Raw genomic sequence first — 20,276 nt, forward strand, 5'->3', positions numbered from 1 at the left:
AGTGCGTGTGTATAGAGTCGTTTAACAGTTGAAAAACTAGTGGAACTGGTAACACACATACCGAACAATACAAAAACACAACACACTTGTCGATACAAACCACCTGTGGAGGGTTTATAGCGGCTGCGCATAGACCATCACCAATACCATTAACAACGCCACCACCATCACCAACGCCAGCAACAACCAAACACACTGGTTGGTACTCAACTCATTTCAATTCAACTCTGTTTTTAGCCAAGTGGCTTCAAGTCTTTGAGTTGGTAACATATGAAATCAGTGCAACGGCGGCTCTTGAACGGTATTGTTGGTTAAGCGGTTAAAAAAACCAAGAACAATAAGTAACCGAAGAAAAAAAAAAAACGGTTAAATTGAAAACGAGTGATTTTCTTTTTTCAAATAAAACGCGTAAAAAATTAAACTGCTTATAAAAAAGAATTTAAATAAAAATAGTTAAAAAATTTGGTAATTAATTATAACAAAAAAAAAAAATACAAATAAGGCTAAACAACTTTAAAAGAAAAAAAAAACTAATTTATAAAATTTTTTGGAAAAACAAGTGTATTATAAAATTTTTTTTAAATAAAAATAAACTGCGTGTTAAAAATAAACTACAACTATTATAAATTGTAATAAAAAAACACCCAATTTGTTTTGCACTATTAAACTGTTATAAGCGGCTGGTTGCGCATGCGCTTTAAAAAAAAATCATCTCTCTACAGCTTAAGATAATGATGATTACAAAAACACTGTTATTTTCATTTGAAAACTGTGAGCTAAGAAAAAAAGCAAAAGTGGTTTTTTAAAAGCTGATTTTCTGGCTGCTAAGCGAAAAAACGAAACAATTTCATTTTCTTTTGAATTTGTTTGCTGATAAACCTGGTCGAAAAACCAGTGTAAAACAAATTACAGAAAAAAAAAAAAACACTTAGAAATAAAAATTGCGTAAACGCATTTATTTTAAATAAAATAAAAATACATTTTTTGGTTTAAAAATTATTAATATTTTTGTACAAAAGTTGAAAAAAAAGAAACATTAATCACTTTTTTTAATAATGCAATTTTTTTTGTCTTGCCAAAATCTCAAATTATAAATAATAACTGTTATATTTAACATAAAACAAACAAATTTTTTTTTGCAATTATTTTTTTTTCCGAAAATAAATATTCAAAAAGAGTGATTTTTTCTTTTGGTGGTTGTGAAACTAGTTGCTAAAATGCAACTCTAACTTTGGCTGTTATACAATCGAAAAAGTTAACTTTTTTTTTGAAAGTAATAAAAATGGCAAGCTGTAGTTAAATAAAATTCGTTAAAGAAATATTTTAAATAAATTTGAGTTTCGATTTGCAACATCATGATTGTGTTAAATCCAGAGGAATTGTAATTTTATTGTCATTATTTGTAAATGAAATGCAATGTTAGGCATTAAATTGTATTTTATAATTATAGAGTAAAAGTTAGAAAGCAATTTATAGTTCCAGGAAAATAGTAATCAGATTTCCCCCAGAATCTGTAATAATTTCTTTCGAAATGTCACTTAAATTTGCCAAAACTTCATTCCCATATTCATAAACAAATGATGGTTTATAATAAGAATTATAACTTATAACATTAAGAATAATACAGTAATTTTGTTTTCCCACAAAAGTTTCCACAATGGACTAATTGGTCTCCATGAATTCTCGCTTAATCGCGAGTTCCCTTTATCACCACCTACCTAATGTAATCTTAAAAGTTCTTAATTTCTTTTGAACCATTATTATTATCTTTATTTTTATATACAAATCAAGAACAAGTTTTTTTTATAGGTTAGTTTCTATCTACATATCACATAAAACCGATATCGGTTCATCGGTTCCCAAAGCAACAATGACAAAACTTTTTCCTAATTCCTTAGAGAAGCAAAAACTTAGTTATGAAAACGTTTGTTCAAAAAATCTGTTCAAGAATAATTCTAGAAAGTATACACACCTAACACCAATCAAATTTTCACGTGAAATATGTTTCCTTTTCATTTTTTTTCGTTTTGCAAATATTTTCGACGAGAACAAATTTTATAAACAATGAACAGCTGTTGTGAATGAATTGTTCCACAACAACAAGTTCACAATAGCAATTTTCTCTACGAAAGGAACGAAAATTTCACTTCTAACGGTGATAGGAGTGATTGATTTTCCCTTTAAATTGCAAAGAATTAGTTCCGACAGAGATAATTACAATCTTATCACGTTTTAACACTTTCTTCAAATGTGAATTGATTTCTTTCTATAACAACGTCATTTTAAAGTGAAAAGTTCCCTTTATGCGATCTATAACAACTGGATTCGGTTATCATCCCCAAAATATAAATAATTCTAAAAGAATGATCTTGAACCACAGCCGTATTGAGAGGAATTCTGAAAGACACTGTTCATTTTTAAGAATTTACAATGTTCTCATGACAATTGCATGATCGTGCCGAACGGCTTAAGATTATAGTTAAATCAATCGAAAATTTTTCTTTCTTTAAAAAATTCCCAAAAAAATTAAATTTCTACTGAAAATTTTGTTATAAAATCATTCTTTTTAGGGAAGTTTTAACAAATTTTCAATTAAAGAAGATTCTCTTTAAAGAAAATTGATAAGATGATCGATCATAAGATTTTCTATAGAAAATTGATCGATGATAAGATTTTTTATGAAAATTTATCGATGATAAGATTTCCTATAGAAACTTGATAATATTTTGTATAGAAAATTGATCGTTTTATAAGATTTTATATAAAAAATTGATCGATGATAAGATTTTCTATAGCAAATTGATCGATGATAAAATTTTCTATAGCAAATTGATCGATGATAAAATTTTCTATAGAAAATTGATCGATGATAAGATTTTCTATAGAAAATTGATCGATGATAAGATTTTTTATAGAAAATTTATCGTTTAATAAGATTTTTTATGGAAAACTGATCGGTTGATAAGATTTTCTATAGAAAATTGATATTTTGATAAGATTTTATATAGAAAATTAATCGTTTTTTCTATAGAAAATTTATCGTTTGATGAGATTTTCTATAGAAAATTTGTCATTTCATAAGATTTTCTATAGAAAATTGATCGATGATAAGATTTTCTATAGAAAATTGATCGATGATAAGATTTTCTATAGAAAATTGATCGATGATAAGATTTTCTATAGAAAATTGATCGATGATAAGATTTTCTATAGAAAATTGATCGATGATAAGATTTTCTATAAAAAATTGATCGATGATAAGATTTTCTATAGAAAATTGATCGATGATAAGATTTTCTATAGAAAATTGATCGATGATAAGATTTTCTATAGAAAATTGATCGATGATAAGATTTTCTATAGAAAATTGATCGATGATAAGATTTTCTATAGAAAATTTTTCGTTTGATAAGATTTTCTACAGAAAATTTTTCGTTTGATAAGATTTTCTACAGAAAATTGATCATTTCTAAAGAAAATTTATCGTTTGATAAGATTTTCTATAGAAAATTGATCATTTCTAAAGAAAATTGATCGATGATAAGATTTTCTATAGAAAATTGATCGATTGAAAAGATTTGTTATAGAAAATTGATGGATGATAAGATTTTCTATAAAAAATTTTTCGTTTGATAAGATTTTCTACAGAAAATAGATCATTTCTAAAGAAAATTGATCGTTTGATAAGATTTTCTATAGAAAATGGATCGTTTAATAGAATTTATCGCTGATAAGATTTTCTATAGAAAATTAATCGCTGATAAGATTTTCTATAGAAAATTGATCGCTGATAAGATTTTCTATAGAAAATTGATAAGATTTTTTATAGAAAATTGATAAGATTTTTTATAGAAAATTGATCGTTTGATAAGCTTTTCTATAGACAATTGATTGTTTGATAAGATTTTCTATAGACAATTGATCGATTATAAGATTTTCTACAGAAAATTGATTGTTTGATAAAATTTTCTGTAGACTGTAGATTGTTTGATAAGATTTTCTATAGAGACCTTTTCGTTTGATAAGATTTTCTAAAGAAAATTTATTGCTTCTATAAAAAACTTATCGATAATAAGATTTTTTATAAAAATTGATCGATAGTAAGATTTTCCATAGAAAATTTATCATATGATAAGATTTTCTATAGAAAGTTTATCGTTTGATATAATTTTTTATAGAAAATTTCTCGTTTGATAAGAATTTTTACAGAGAATTGATCGATGATAAGATTTTCTATAGAAAATTTTTCGTTTAGTAAGATTTTCTATAGAAAATTTATTGATGATAAGATTTACTATAGAAAATTGATCGTTTGATATGATTTTTCGTTTGATAAGATTTTTTATAGAAATTTTATCGTTTAATAAGTTTTTGTATAGAAACGTGATCTTTTGATAAGATTTGCTATAAAAAATGAATACGATTTTCTATAGAATATTGATCGTTTGATAAAATTTTCAATAGAAAATTGATCGCACAATAAGTTTTCTATATAGAAATTTTTGGGAAAATTCCATTTTTATAGAAATTTTTCCAAAAAATTCTCTTTTTATAGAAAATTTTCAAGAAAATTCTCCTTTTTAAAGAAAATTATTCAAATTATTTTCTCCCAAATCCCACTGTTTCTCTACGCCTACGGCCTATATTTCATTTTCCACTTTCAAATTAAACAATGATTTATTTAACAATAATTATTTTAAATATTTTTTGTTGTTGTTGTTAACAACTATTATACATCAGATAAAAACCAACTCACTAACCATCAAAAAATCAATCACTCTCTTTGGGTTCATAACAATCGGTGTTTTTTTTTTTTTTCAAACAAAAATGACCACAACGAGATAAAAACCAACAAACTCTGATGATGATGCTGGCCAATATACATATTGTTTAAAATTATTTATATTTATTTAGTTATTGATGCAGTTTTTTCTACTTTTGTACAAAAATAATCATAAATATATTTTTTGTAATATTTTACAGTTTTAATCAAGCGAAATTAATAAAAGAGAGAGAAAAAAAAAATAGATTGATATTAAAAATAACAATCAATAGCAACAAGCAACTAGACCAAAAATAACTAAAAAACACAAAAAAATAGTTTCAAATTAAATTGCATTGAACAAAACAACAACAACAACATTTACGCGGTTTTTGTAGCCGTCAACACAACATTACAACTGTGGTCGTCGTCATAGTCGTCGGTCGACGTTTTACCCATAAATTATCTACTGCAGTAGAAAAAAAGCACCAAAATGCTTCCGGTAAGTGGAAAATAAACAAAAATAGAAACTGAAAAAAAAAAAAAAAAAATCAAATCAAACATTTGATTTTGTTTTTCATTACTTTTATTTGTAGTCTTTTGTTGTTTAGAGTTTTATTTGTTTCTGTTGCCGAGACCGTTTTTCATTCAAATAGTTTTTAAAACAAAAGTTTACTAAACAACAATAAAATGCATTTTAATTAAAAAAATTTTTTCAGTAACTAACAGCAAAAATTGTAGTTTTATGAACTAGAAATTATTTTTGTATACAAATGAAGTTTTAAGGAATGTTGACGACAAATTCGCAGCAGCAAAAACAAAAACAAACCCGCAAATATTTTTTCATTTGAAATTATGCGTTTTTTTTTTCTACAAATACAAGAAATAATTAAGGTGGCAAAAATGTAGCAAATTATGTTAAAAACAAAAAAATTATAACTGGTGGAAAAAAAAATGCGGCAACAAAATTAAATAGAAAAAAAGTAGCGACAAAGTTGTTAATAAAAAAGTGCACAATTAAATTTTAGTTTGACACAGATTTTTATTTATGTAACAAAATAACAAAAACTGCAGTGTTACAAAAAAACTCCAGTTTTTTTTATGTAACATTTGTGTTTTCTGTAATAAACACCAGCTGTTCTTAGATACGTGACACTGAAACATGACTGCATTATGATTTAATTTGTATTAAAGTCACGTAATCTCTAATGATTCCTTAGGATTGCATTAGGCTTTTTTTTAAAATCATTTGCATTTCTTTTTATTTAATTTTCCCGCTTTTTATGAAAAACATTTTATAGTTATCGATAACTTTGACTCAAAGGCAGTTATCGTTAAATATACATATTTTAATTAAATATTCTAATGACAACTTATGTATGATGAGATTTTCTAGAGAATATAGATCGTTGAATCGATTTTCTATAGAAATTTGATCGATGATAAGATTTTCTATGGAAAATTGATCGATGATAAGATGTTCTAGAAAAAAAACTGATGGATGATAAGATTTTTTATAGAAAATAGATCGACAATAAGATTTTCTATACAAAATAGATCGATGATAAGATTTTCTATAGAAAATTTATCGTTGTTAAAGTTTTTTTTATAGAAAATTGTTCGTATGATTAGATTTTCTATACAAAATTGATCGTTTGATAAGATTTTCTATAGAAAATTTATCGATGATAAGATTTTCTGTAGAAAATTGATTGTTTGATAAGACTTTATGTAGAAAATTGATCGTTTGATAAGATTTTATGTAGAAGATTAATCGTTTGATAAGATTTTCTATAGAAAATTGATCGATGATAAGATTTTCTATAGAAAATTGATCGTTGTTAAAGTTTTCTAGAGAAAATTGATCGTTGTTAAAGTTTTTTATAGAAACTTGTTCGAATGATAAGATTTTCTAGAGAAAAGTGATCGATGATAAGATTTTGTATAGAATACTGATCGATCTAAAGATTTGCTAAGGAAAATAGATCGATCTAAAGATTTTCTATAGAAAATTGATCGTTTGTTAAGATTTTTATAGAAAATTAATCATTTGATAAGATTTTCTATATAAAATTGATCGTTTGATAAGTTTTTCTATAGATAATTGATCGATGATAAGATTTTCTATAGAAAATTGATCGATGATAAGATTTTCTATAGAAAATTGATCGATGATAAGATTTTCTATAGAAAATTGATCGATGATAAGATTTTCTATAGAAAATTGATCGATGATAAGATTTTCTATAGAAAATTGATCGATGATAAGATTTTCTATAGAAAATTGATCGATGATAAGATTTTCTATAGAAAATTGATCGATGATAAGATTTTCTATAGAAAATTGATCGATGATAAGATTTTCTATAGAAAATTGATCGATGATAAGATTTTCTATAGAAAATTGATCGATGATAAGATTTTCTATAGAAAATTCATCGATGATAAGATTTTCTATAGAAAATTTATCGTTTGATAAGATTTTCTATAGAAAATTTATCGATGATAAGATTCACCCTTATCGTTGTTAAAGTTTTTTATAAAAAGCTGATCATTGATAAAGTTATCTATAGAACACTGATCATTGATAAAGTTATCTATAGAAAATTTATCGCTGATAAAGTTTTGTATAGAAAGCTGATCGCTGATAAAGTTTTCTATAGAAAACTGATCGCTGATAAAGTTTTCTATAGAAAACTGATCGCTGATAAAGTTTTCAATAGAAAACTGATCGCTGATAAAGTTTTCTAAAGAAAACTGATCGCTGATAAAATTTTCAATAGAAAACTGAGCGCTGATAAAGTTTTCTATAGAAAACTGATCGCTGATAAAGTTTTCTATATAGAAAGCTGATCGCTGATAAAGATTTATACAGAAATGTTATCGTCGATAAAGATTTTAATAGAAGACTGATCTCCGATAATGTTTTCTATATAAAATTGATCGTGTATAAAGCTTTTAAATTTTTTATAGAAAACTGAACTTTTATAAAGTTTTATATAGATCGTTTATAAAGTTTTCAGTAAATACTTATCGTTTATAAAGTCTATAGAAATTTTTCTTTGGAAAACTGATCTTTTATAAAGTTTTCTATAAAACACTAATCGTTCATTAAGTCTTCTTTAAAAAAACTTCTCGTTTATAAAGTTTACTACTTAAACTGATTGTTTATACGGTTTTCTTGAAAAAAAAAGGTTCGTTTATAGAGTTTTCTAAGAAAGACTGATCGTTTATTAAGTTTTCTATAGAAAACTGATCGTTTATAAAGTTTTCTATAGAAAACTGATTGTTTATTAAGTCTTCTATAGAAAACTGATCATTTATAAAGTTTTCTATAGAAAACTGATTGTTTATTAAGTTTTCTATAGAAAACTGATCGTTTATTAAGTTCTCTATAGAAAACTGATCGTTTATTAAGTTTTCTATAGAAAACTTATCGTTTATTCATTTTTCTATAAAAAAACAGATCGTTTATTAAGTTTTCTATAGAAAACTGATCGTTTATTTAGTTCTCTATAGAAAACTGATCGTTTATTAAGTTTTCTATAGAAAACTTATCGTTTATTCATTTTTCTATAAAATGCAGATCGTTTATTAAGTTTTCTATAGAAAACTGATCTTTTATTTAGTTTTCTATTGAAAACTGATCGTTTATTAAGTTTTCTATAGAAAGCTGATCGTTTATTAAGTTTTCTATAGAAAACTGATCGTTTATTAAGTTTTCTATAGAAAACTGATCGTTTATTAAGTTTTCTATAGAAAACTGATCGTTTATTAAGTTTTCTATAGCAAACTGATCTTTGATTAAGTTTCCTATAGAAAACTGATCGTTTATAAAGTTTTCTGTAGAAAAGTGATCGTTTATTAAGTTTCATATAGAAAACTGATCGTTTATTAAATTTTCTATACAAATTTTTGTCAATGTTGATTTTATACAACATTGACAAAAATGTTTAACTAGAAAACAGATTGCTCACAAATTTTTCACTAGACAATTGATCGTTAACATAACTTTCTGTACACAATGGATAGTTGCTATAATTTCCAACACCAAGTTATTGATCTTTATTAAAATTTCTATAGAAAAAGTTTAATCACTTATAAACTTGAAAAAATTCGCTTTAAACCGAAATTAATGTTAATGATCCTTCACCCTCAACATAATACAGCTTTTTTAACATTATAATTAAGATATTAACAGAAATAATAGAAGTCATCATCTTTTTTTTTTTTTGAACAAGTATTAAATTATACATTTGTTCATCATCTTGGAGAAAAAGCTTTCAATGACAAAAAAATATATTAGCAAAAATCATAAAAATAAATTCATAATGCAGTAATATAAAAACGTACGACCTTAATTTAAGAAGTATTGTTTTTAATAAAACAAATTTTGATACTTATTTTAACAACTCTATACAACATTTAAAATGTTTTATAGAAAAAAAGATGCAAATATCATGATGATGTGAAGTCATTAAAATACGGGGGCAGTTAATTGAAATTTTGAATTAAGGCAAAAATTGTTTTTATACTTTAAAGTTATTAGGTACTTAGTGAAAATTAACTACAACTTTAACTACAAATTAGTTAAGCTGTTGAAAATATAATGGACATTTGGAACAGCTTTTATATAAAAAAGTTAATGTTAATTGTAATTTCAAAAATAAATTCCAAAATCAGTTAATTACTTAAAATATTTCAAGTTATCGACTTTTTTTACAGTTAAAAAATGCAGTGAATTTAAGACCTTGAAATATTTTTTACTTGATTGCTTTTCAATTTGCAGCCGCTCTTATATAATTTGAATTAAATAACGCCTAAATAATTTTAAGCGGCTTAAAACTGATCTTTACTGGTTAACTGGTTTTTCTTTACTTTTTTTAGTTTTTTGATCACATCCCCAAAAACATCTTCACGCATTTCCAAAATACCAGTTTACATTTTATAACAGTTTTTGTCAAAATTTTTCGAAAGACAAACAAAACAACAATATATCAATAATAAAAAAAATTTTAAATCTTGTTATAATTTAAAAATATACTTTTGTACAGTACAAAAACACATCTATCTACCTTGTGAAGGTCGTTCAGTATGTTAATGCGTCAGTTCGTTGTATTTTTTTTTTCTTCTTTTTCAAAATGTGAAATGTTTAAAATCAGCAGAATCTTTAACTCTTTAATGTGTGGAAGGGAATTTGTTTAAAAAAAATATTATGAAAATTGAAAAAAATTATAAATTTTATTACTATAAAAAAAATTAATTTAAATTCTACACGTTTTTTTAGCCGACACTTGCTTTGGCATTTACGTAGTTTTTTTTCTCTAACATAAGTTATTAGTGACGCTTAAAGATCAGAGTTTAACTAATTAGTAACGCAGAATGTCAAGTTAAGATTTTTAATGGACAGATCTTGATATCGATCAGTTTTCTATTTAAAATATTGTTAATGATCATGTTTTCTATTGAAAACTTTAAGAAACATCAGTTTTCTATGTAACAGTGAATGGAAGATCACTTTTTTTTATAGAAAACTGTAAGATCGATCATATTTTTATATAGAAAACTTTATAAACAATCAGTTTTCTACAGAAAACTTTATAAACGATCGGTTTTCTATAGAAACTTTCTAAACCATCAGTTTTTTTGACACAAAACTCTATAAACTTTTAGATTTCTATAGAAAGATCGATCAGTTTTCTAAAGGAATCAGTTTTCTGTACAAGAACGATCAATTTTGTATAGAAAGAAGACTGCTTTATACAGAAAACTTTATAAAGGATCTGCTTTCTACAGAAAACTTTATAAACGATCAGTTCTCAATAGAAACCATCGTAAACAATAATTTTTCAGTAGAAAATTTTATAAACGTTCAGTTTTCTCCAGAAAATATTTCAAAGACGATCAGAAAACTTCAAGAACGATCAGTTTATTATAGACCACTTTAAGCACGATCAGTTTTTTAAAGAAAACTCTAAGAACGTTCAGTTTTCTAAAGAAAACTCTAAAAACGATCAGTTTTTTATAGAAAACTTTAAAAACGATCAGTTTCCTATGGAATACTTTAAGAAAATCTGTTGAAAAGATCAGTTATTTCTAGAAAATTTAAAGAAATATAAGTTTTCTATACGGAATTTTAAGAATTATTAGTTTTCTGTTAAAAACTTAAAAAACGATCACTTGTTCATAGAAAACTTTAAGAAAGATTAGTTTTCTATGGAAAACTTCAAGAACGATCAGTTTTCTTTAGAAAACTTTAAGTACGATCAGTTTTCTATTCTTTAAGAAGATCGGTTGAAAACTTTAAGAACGATCAGATTTTTATAGACAACTTTAAGAACGATCAGTTTTTTATGGAAAACTTTAAGAACGATCAGTTTTCTATAGAAAACTTTAAGAACGATCATTTTTTCTATAGAAAAAGGATCAGTTTCTATAGAAAACCTTAAGAAGGATCAGTTTCTATAGAAAACCTTAAGAAGGATCAGTTTCTATAGAAAACTTTAAGAACGATCAGTTTTCTATAGAAAACTTTAAGAACAATCAGTTTTCAATAAAAAACTTTAAGAACGATCAGTTTTGTATAGAAATCTTTAAGAAGGATCAGTTTTCTATAGAAAACTTTAAGAACGATCAGTTTTGTATAGAAATATTTAAGAATGATAAGTTTTCTATAGAAAACTTGAAGAACGATCAGTTTTGTATAGAAAACTTTAAGAACGATCAGTTTCATATAGAAAACTGTAAGATCGATCAGTTTTCTATAGAAAACTTTAAGAACGATCAGTTTCATAAAGAAAACTGTAAGATCGATCAGTTTTCTATAGAAAACTTTAAGAACGATCAGTTTTCTATAGAAAACTTTAAGAACGATCAGTTTTCTATAGAAAACTTTAAGAACGATCAGTTTTCTATAAAAAACTTTAAGAACGATCATTTTTCTATAGAAAACTTTAAGAATGATCAGTTTTTTATAGAAATCTTTAAGAATGATCAGTTTTTTATAGAAAACTTTAAGAATGATCAGTTTTTTATGAGTGTTGAGTGTACGGTGTCTTAATACAATGTAAACATGTGATCTAATAAACTGATTTTAACTGTTATTTTTGCATTTATTAAATAATTAACTAAAATATTTTGCAATATTTTTAATTATAAGCAGTAAATATGAGTTTAATATTAGAAAACTTAAAAAAATAAACAAATAATTTAAAAATCTTTAACTTGACATTTGAATTGTGAAATATAAATAAAATCATAAAACCGGTTACTAAAACCAAAAACCCGATATTCATAAACCAGAACTAAAATTATAATTATTAAAAAGACTAAAAACAAAATCGCTTTAAATTAAATTTAAAAAAAAATTAAAATATAATCATATGCCATTAGATAAAGAATCATTTATCTATTTTTTTTAAGTTTTTAATCAAAAATAATTAATAAAAAATTCACACATTAAAACAAATAGTTTGTATTTGTTTTTTTAAGTCACATATTCCTAACGATCTTCATAATACTGCAGTAAATTTTAAATTTAAACAATTGTCTTAGTTGTATAACTTTATTTATAACAATTACTACGTACTCATACTCATATTCATTTATTGTTTTATTTCATTTTTTTTTGTTAATAATATTTAACAACATTGTTTTAGTAGTTGTTTACATATAGTATACGCCTGATAATCATTTGTTTGTTACTTACTCCTTTTGTGCTTTATAAAATTTGTTGTTTTTTTTTTTTTTTGTTCAACTTTAATTTACACCAGTATTACGTATACGGAACAAAATCTTTTTGCATTTTTCAAAAACCGAAACTGAAATTGAATCTATAAAACTGTTTTTGTTTTTCGTTTGACTGCCGTTGGTAGAAAGAAGAAAAAAAAAAAAACATGATTCACATGGTAACATTACCTGGAATATTTACTTTAGTTGTATGAAATGATCATGAATCATTTTGATTTAAGGTATTTAAAAAATTGCCAAGATTTAAATTATGACTTTGGTAGACAAGACAATAAGTCAGTTGGTGTGAAAATGTCAAATGTCGAGAGATTTGAATAATTCTAAGCAAAAAATAATATAAAATAAAATGTGGTATTGAAATAATTAACTTTAACTTTCAGTTTTCTATAGAAAACTTTAAAAACGATCAGTTTTCTATAGAAAACTTTAAGAACGATCAGTTTTCTATAGAAAACTTTAAGAACGATCAGTTTACTATAGAAAACTTTAAGAACGATCAGTTTTCTATATAAAACTTTAAAAACGATCAGTTTTCTACAGAAAACTTTAAGAACTACCAGTTTTCTATAGAAAGCTATAAGAATGATCAGTTTTCTTTAGAAAACTATAAGAACGATCAGTTTCATATAGAAAACTTTAAGAACGATCAGTTTTATGTAGAAAATTTTAAGAACGATCAGTTTCCTATAGATAACTTTAAGAATGATCAGTTTTCTTTAGAAAACTATAAGAACGATCAGTTTTCTATGGAAAACTTTAAGAACGATCAGTTTCCTATAGAAAACCTTAAGAACGATCAGTTTTCTATAAAAAACTTTAAGAACGATCAGTTTTCTATAGAAAACTTTAAGAACGATCAGTTTCCTATAGAAAACTTTAAGAACGATCAGTTTCCTATAGAAAACCTTAAGAACGATCAGTTTTCTATAGAAAACTTTAAGAACGATCAGTTTCCTATAGAAAACCTTAAGAACGATCAGTTTTCTATAAAAAACTTTAAGAACGAACAGTTTTCTATAGAAAACTTTAAGAACGATCAGTTTTCTATAGAAAACTTTAACAACGATCAGTTTTCTTTAAAAAAACTGTAAGAACGATTACTTTTTTACAGAAAACACTGAGAACGATCAGTTTCCTATAGACAACTTTAAAAACGATCAGTTTTCTACAGAAAACTTTGAGAACGATCAGCTTACTATAGATAACTTTTAGAACGATCCGTTTTCTATAGAAAACTTTAAGAACGATCAGTTTTCTGTAAAAAGCTTTCAGGACGATCAGATTGCTGTATAAAACTTTAAGAACGAGCAGTCTTCTATGGGAAACTTTAAGAACGATCAGTTTTCTATACAAAACTTAAGAACGATCAGTTTTCTATAGAAAGCTATTAGAACGATCAATTTTCTTTAGAAAACTGTAAGAACGATCAGTTTTTTACAGAAAACACTGAAAACGATCAGTTTCCTATAGAAAACTTTAAGAACGATCAGTTTTCTACAGAAAACTTTAAGAACGATCAGCTTTCTATAGAAAACTTTTAGAACGATCCGTTTTCTATAGAAAACTTTAAGAACGATCAGTTTTCTGTAAAAAGCTTTCAGGACGATCAGATTGCTGTATAAAACTTTAAGAACGAGCAGTCTTCTATGGGAAACTTTAAGAACGATCAGTTTTCTATACAAAACTTAAGAACGATCAGTTTTCTATAGAAAGCTATTAGAACGATCAATTTTCTTTAGAAAACTGTAAGAACGATCAGTTTTTTACAGAAAACACTGAAAACGATCAGTTTCCTATAGAAAACTTTAAGAACGATCAGTTTTCTACAGAAAACTTTAAGAACGATCAGCTTTCTATAGAAAACTTTTAGAACGATCAGTTTTCTATAGAAAACTTTAAGAACGATCAGTTTTCTGTAAAAAGCTTTCAGGACGATCAGTTTTCTGTGTAAAACTTTAAGAACGAGCAGTCTTCTATGGAAAACTTTAAGAACGATCAGTTTTCTATACAAAACTTAAGAATTATCAGTTTTCTGTAGAAAACTATAAGAACGATCAGTTTTCTATAGAATACTATAAGAACGATCAGTTTTCCGTAGAAAACTATAAGAAAGATTAGTTTTCTTTAGTAAACTTTAAGAACGATCACTATTCTATAGAAAACTATAAGAACGATCAGTTTTCTAGAGCACAATATAAGAACGATCGGTTTTCTATAGACAACTTTAAGATCGATCAGTTTTCTATAGAAAACTTAATGAACTATCAGTTTTCTATATCTATCTATAGATAACTTAAAGAAAGATCAGTTTTTTATGAAAACTTTACGATCACTTATTCTATTGAAAGTAGTATATTAAGGATCACTTCTCCTAGAAAACTTTTAAAACGATCAGTTTAATATAGGAATCTTTAAAGATTATCAGTTTTCTATACAATATTTGTATAACGATTAGTTGTCTATAGAAAAATGTATTAACGATCAGTTTTCTGTTGAAAATTTGATTGACGATCAGTTTTCTTGAAAAATCTACAATGTATAGAAAATGAAACGTTTTCAATAGGAAATTTGATGAAAAAAATCGGTTTCTATAAAAATTATCTTAACGATCGGAAATTTTATTAACTATTAGGTTTCTAAAGAAAATCTTATATACGATCAGTTTTCAACAGATTTCAATGATCAATTTTTTAAAGAATATCTTATGAATGATAAATTTTCTATCGAAAAATTTTATTAATGAACAATATTGTGTAGATAGTTCTATAGACGATCTGTTTAAAGAAAATTTTCTGAAAATATCTTATTTTTATGGAATATTGATCATACATTCTCAAAAAAGTGTATAGTTGATATTATTTAAGATTAATTTTTAATATAAAGTATTTTGAATGATAATTTTTCTAGAGATCAAGATCTTATTATAGATCATTCTTTTTTATCCGGTTTTTTTTTGAACAGTTCAGTAGTACTTTCTTTGAAAACAACCTTTATTTCTATTTTAAAGTGGTTTACACAAAAATTCAATTGTTTTTCTCTAGACAATTGAAAATTTAATGATAAATCAACACCTCTAACACGATTTAATTAAAACAATTATAAAACAAAATCACTTTCTAATTTCATTTCTGAAGATTTTTACATTATTGTAGTCAAAAAAAACAATAACAAAAATTATTGATTTAGACAAATTTCCAAGTTAAAATTAATTTAATTTAAAACATGCTGTGAATAGAAACACAAACACTGAATATTGAAGTGATTTATTTTTTAACAAAAAAAAAAAAAAAAAAACTTCACTTTTACTTTTTTTTTTTGATAAAATTTAGGTTTTTTTCTTTTTATTAGTTTCCTTTAGTTTGGCGTTGTTAAAAAATCAAATATTGCGCAATATTGAACAAACAACAAAATCATATTGAATGAAATATTAAAAATGGTAGAGTAGATAAAGTACAAGAGAAAAGATGAACAATATGATGGCATTTGAATCATAAATAGAAATTGGGTAAAATTGTTATAAATTCAAATGATATTGACTATGATGAGGGTACTAGAGAATGTCTTGTATTTTAATAAAAATGCAAAAATTTTTTGATTATATTTATTTTGGAATGTCTCCTCGATTATGTTTGTAGCAAATAATAGTTGTCATGCAAATCAATCATTTTTTCGATTTTATCACCATAAAAGAGGGAAGTAAACATTTAACATTTATATTGTATTTTAAATATTTATTGAATGTGAATAAATTTTTAATAATAATAAAACATTTTTAAATGTATTTTCATAGTTTTTTACAATATTGAATTAATTTGAAAAAAAAAAAAAACAACAAGTGTTTTTGTCATTAGTTAAAAATTTTGTTAAACCATAAAACTTGTTTTTAAGATTTAATTTGCAAATGATGATAATAATGATGTTTCACATCATCTTCATTATTATCAACAACATCTTTTTGTTAAAATATAATTTATATAAATTATAACATTCATATTGTTGTGTCTGTATTCCATCTAAGCAACCACATTTGTAGAAATTTTTGAAATTTTAGTTTTTGTCTATGAATATGTTTTTTGCTTGTATCTAGATTATTTTGTTAAATCTTTGTTTGTGTCAAAAAGTTGGGGGGATATACTCTACAATATACAATAAAGCAACAAACAATCTTAACTGCTAGACAATACAAAAATGTTGATGTCATTTTCAGCTGCTGTGAAATATCAAAAAAAAAAAAAAAAAAAAAACTTAAAATGTTCCCTTTTTTTTCTTATTCCATATATAACAACAACATTTTTAATGTTTTGTCATGTGTTAAATAATGATTTTTTAATTTGTATCAAACATAATAAGGATTGCTTAAGAATACATAAGATTTATAAGAGACATAAGATATATAATATTCTTTGTTAACAGGATTTTCTATAGATCATTTTTCATAATATACTAATAGGTTATAAAGTTTTCTATAGAAAACTAATCGTTAGTAAAGTTTTCTATAGAAGACTGATCGTTTATAAAGTTTTCTATAGAAAACTGATCGTTTATAAAGTTTTCTATAAAAAACTGGTTTTTAATTAAGTTTTATATAAAAAACTGTTCTTTAATAAAGTTTTCCATAGAAAACTGACCGTTTATAAAGTTTTCTATAGAAAACTGATCCTTAGTAAAGTTTTCTATAGAAAACTGATCGTTTATAAAAGTTTTCTATAGAAAACTGATCGTTTATAAAAGTTAAAAAGAAAACTGATCGTTTATAAAAGTTTTCTATAGAAAACTGATCGTTAGTAAAAGTTTTCTATAGAAAACTGATCGTTTATAAAAGCTTTATATAGAAAACTGATCGTTTGTAAAGTTTTCTATAGAAAACTGATCGTTTATAATGTTTTCTATAGAAAACTGATCGTTTATAAAGTTTTCTATAGAAAACTGATCGTTTATAAAGTTTTCTATAGAAAACTGATCACTGATAAAGTTTTCTATAGAAAGCTGATCACTGATAAAGTTTTCTATAGAAAACTAATCACTGATAAAGTTTTCTATAGAAAACTGATCACTGATAAAGTTTTCTATAGAAAACTGATCACTGATAAAGTTTTCTATGTAAAACTGATCACTGATAAAGTTTTCTATGGAAAACTGATCACTGATAAAGTTTTCTATAGAAAACTGATCATTAGTAAATTTTTCTATAGAAAACTGATCGTTAGTAAAGTTTTCTGTAGAAAACTGATCGTTAGTAAAGTTTTCTGTAGAAAACTGATCGTTAGTAAAGTTTTCTGTAGAAAACAGATCGTTAGTAAAGTTTTCTGTAGAAAACTGATCGTTAGTAAAGTTTTATATAGAAAGCTGATCGTTAGTAAAGTTTTATATAGAAAACTGATCGTTAGTAAAGTTTTATATAGAAAACTGATCGTTTATATAGTTTTCTATAGCAAACTGATCGTTTATATAGTTTTCTATAGAAAACTGATTGTTTATAAAGTTGTCTATAGAAAACCTATCTTTTACAAAGATTTCTATAGAAAACTGATCGCTTATAAAGATTTCTATAGAAAAGTGATCGTTTATAAAAGTTTTCTATACAAAACTGATCGTTCATAAATGTTTTCTATAGAAAACTGATCCTTAGTGAAGTTTACTATAGAAAACTGATCCTTAGTAAAGTTTCCTATAGAAAACTGATCCTTAGTAAAGTTTACTATAGAAAACTGATCCTTAGTAAAGTTTTCTATAAAAAACTGATCGTTAGTAAAGTTTCCTAAAGAAAACTGATCATTAATAGAGTTTTCTATAGAAAACTTAACGTTAATAAAGTTTTCTATAGAAAACTGATTGTTAATCGTGAACTGATCGCTTATAAAGTTTTCTATAGAAAACTGATCCTTTACAAAGTTTTCTATAGAACACTGAGCGTTAGTAAAGTTTTCTATAGATAAGTCGTTAATAATTTGTATCAAAATTTTCTATAGAAATATGTTCGTTGGAAAATTTTCTATAAAAATCTGATCGTTGATGTTTTCTGGAAAATTTATCGTTGATAATTCCCTTTTTAATAAAATTTGTAAAGAAAATCCCTTTTTTATAGAAAATTTCTGAAAATTTTATTTTTAAAGAAAATTTTTGAAAAATTCTCTTTTTATAGAAAACTTTTGAAAAATGCTCTTTTTTTAAATAAAATTCTTGAAAAATTCTCTTTGTATAGAAAATTCTTGAAAAATTCTCTTTTTATAGAAAATTTTTGAAAAATTCTCTTTTTATAGAAAATTTTTGAAAAATTCTCTTTTTATAGAAAATTTTTGAAAATTTTTCTTTTGTTAGAAAATTTTTGAAAAATTCTCTTTTTTAGAAAATTTTTGAAAAATTCTCTTTTTTTAGAAAATTTTTGAAAAATTCTCTTTTTTTAGAAAATTTTTGAAAAATTCTCTTTTTTTAGAAAATTTTTGAAAAATTCTCTTTTTTTAGAAAATTTTTGAAAAATTCTCTTTTTTAGAAAATTTTTGAAAAATTCTCTTTTTTTAGAAAATTTTTGAAAAATTCTCTTTTTTAGAAAATTTTTGAAAAATCTCTTTTTTTAGAAAATTTTTGAAAAATTCTCTTTTTTTAGAAAATTTTTGAAAAATTCTCTTTTTTTAGAAAATTTTTGAAAAATTCTTTTTATAGAAAATTTTTTGAAAAAATTCTCTGTTATAGAAAATTTTTTGAAAAAATTTTTGAAAAATTCTCTTTTTTTATAGAATATTTTTGAAAAATTCTCTTTTTATATGAAAATTCTCTTTTCATAGAAAATTTTTGAAAAATTATCTTTTTATAGAAATTTTTTGAAAATGTATCTTTTTATAAAAAAAATTTTGATAAATTCTCTTTTATATAAAATTTTTGAAAAATTCTCTTTTTATATAAAATTTTTGAAAAATTCTCTTTTTATATAAAATTTTTAAAAAATTCTCTTTTTATAGAAAATTGTTTAAAAATTCTCTTTTTATAGAAAATTGTTAAAAATTCTCATTTTTATAGACATTTTTTGAAAAATTCTCTTTTTTTATAGAAGATTTTTGAAAAAATTCTCCTTTTTATAGAAAATTTTTAAAAAATTCTCTTTTTTTATAGAAAATTTTTTAAAAATTCTCTTTTTTTATAGAATTTTTCAGAGAAATTCCCTTTTTTTATAGAAATTTTTATTAAAATTTTTTAAAAATTCTCTTTATTTATAGAAAATTTTTGAAAAAATTATCTTTTTTATAAAAAGTTTTTGAATATTCTTTCTTTGTATAGAAGCAATTTCTAGTCAGCATTTTTTTGTAATAAATTATTTATTTAATAATTCTCTTAAGCAATAAATTATTTAATTATGATTTCACCAAATTACCATCAACGATGTTGCAATTTCCCCACAAATAATTTAATTTATTACTGAAAATTTTTTATATAAAAAAAAAAACTTAAAAAAATTTGCCTTAACAATGGGCCTGACCACCAGCCACTTCTACGCTTGGTCAATTTATACTTTAACATTTTGAGCTTAAAAGTTGTTTAAGTTGTTTTTGCATTATTATTAAAATTCTTTTCAATAAATACCAGTATTTAATGCATTCATTTCTATACATATTAATAAAACCCGTACAAAAATTTTTCAACATTTATTAAGTTTATTGGTGTTAACGTTTCCATTTGATTAAGTTTAAACGAATGAATTTTGTGTTTTTTCAATAATTTTTTTTTTCTCTTGTTTTTAATAAAAAATTTTCAAAAGTAAGGTCAACTAGTT

At 24.0% G+C, this 20,276-nt stretch overlaps 1 protein-coding gene across 1 annotated transcript in view; it reads left to right on the forward strand.

Moving 5' to 3' along the window:
- The first annotated feature begins 226 nt into the window (after positions 1-226).
- Positions 227-20,276, forward strand: part of LOC119603468 — a 152,056-nt gene continuing 132,006 nt past the window's right edge. Inside the window, exons 1-2 of the mRNA XM_037955504.1 lie at positions 227-465; positions 4,984-5,264. Coding sequence (XP_037811432.1) covers positions 5,256-5,264 — 9 coding nt within the window. The 5' untranslated portion in view covers positions 227-465; positions 4,984-5,255. The remainder of the gene's footprint in view (positions 466-4,983; positions 5,265-20,276) is intronic.

This window comes from Lucilia sericata, unplaced genomic scaffold (genome assembly GCF_015586225.1).
Source record: "Lucilia sericata isolate MDLA Ls3-8-SP2 unplaced genomic scaffold, ASM1558622v1 Contig000309F_arrow, whole genome shotgun sequence".
NCBI classification, from domain to species: Eukaryota; Metazoa; Arthropoda; class Insecta; order Diptera; family Calliphoridae; genus Lucilia; species Lucilia sericata.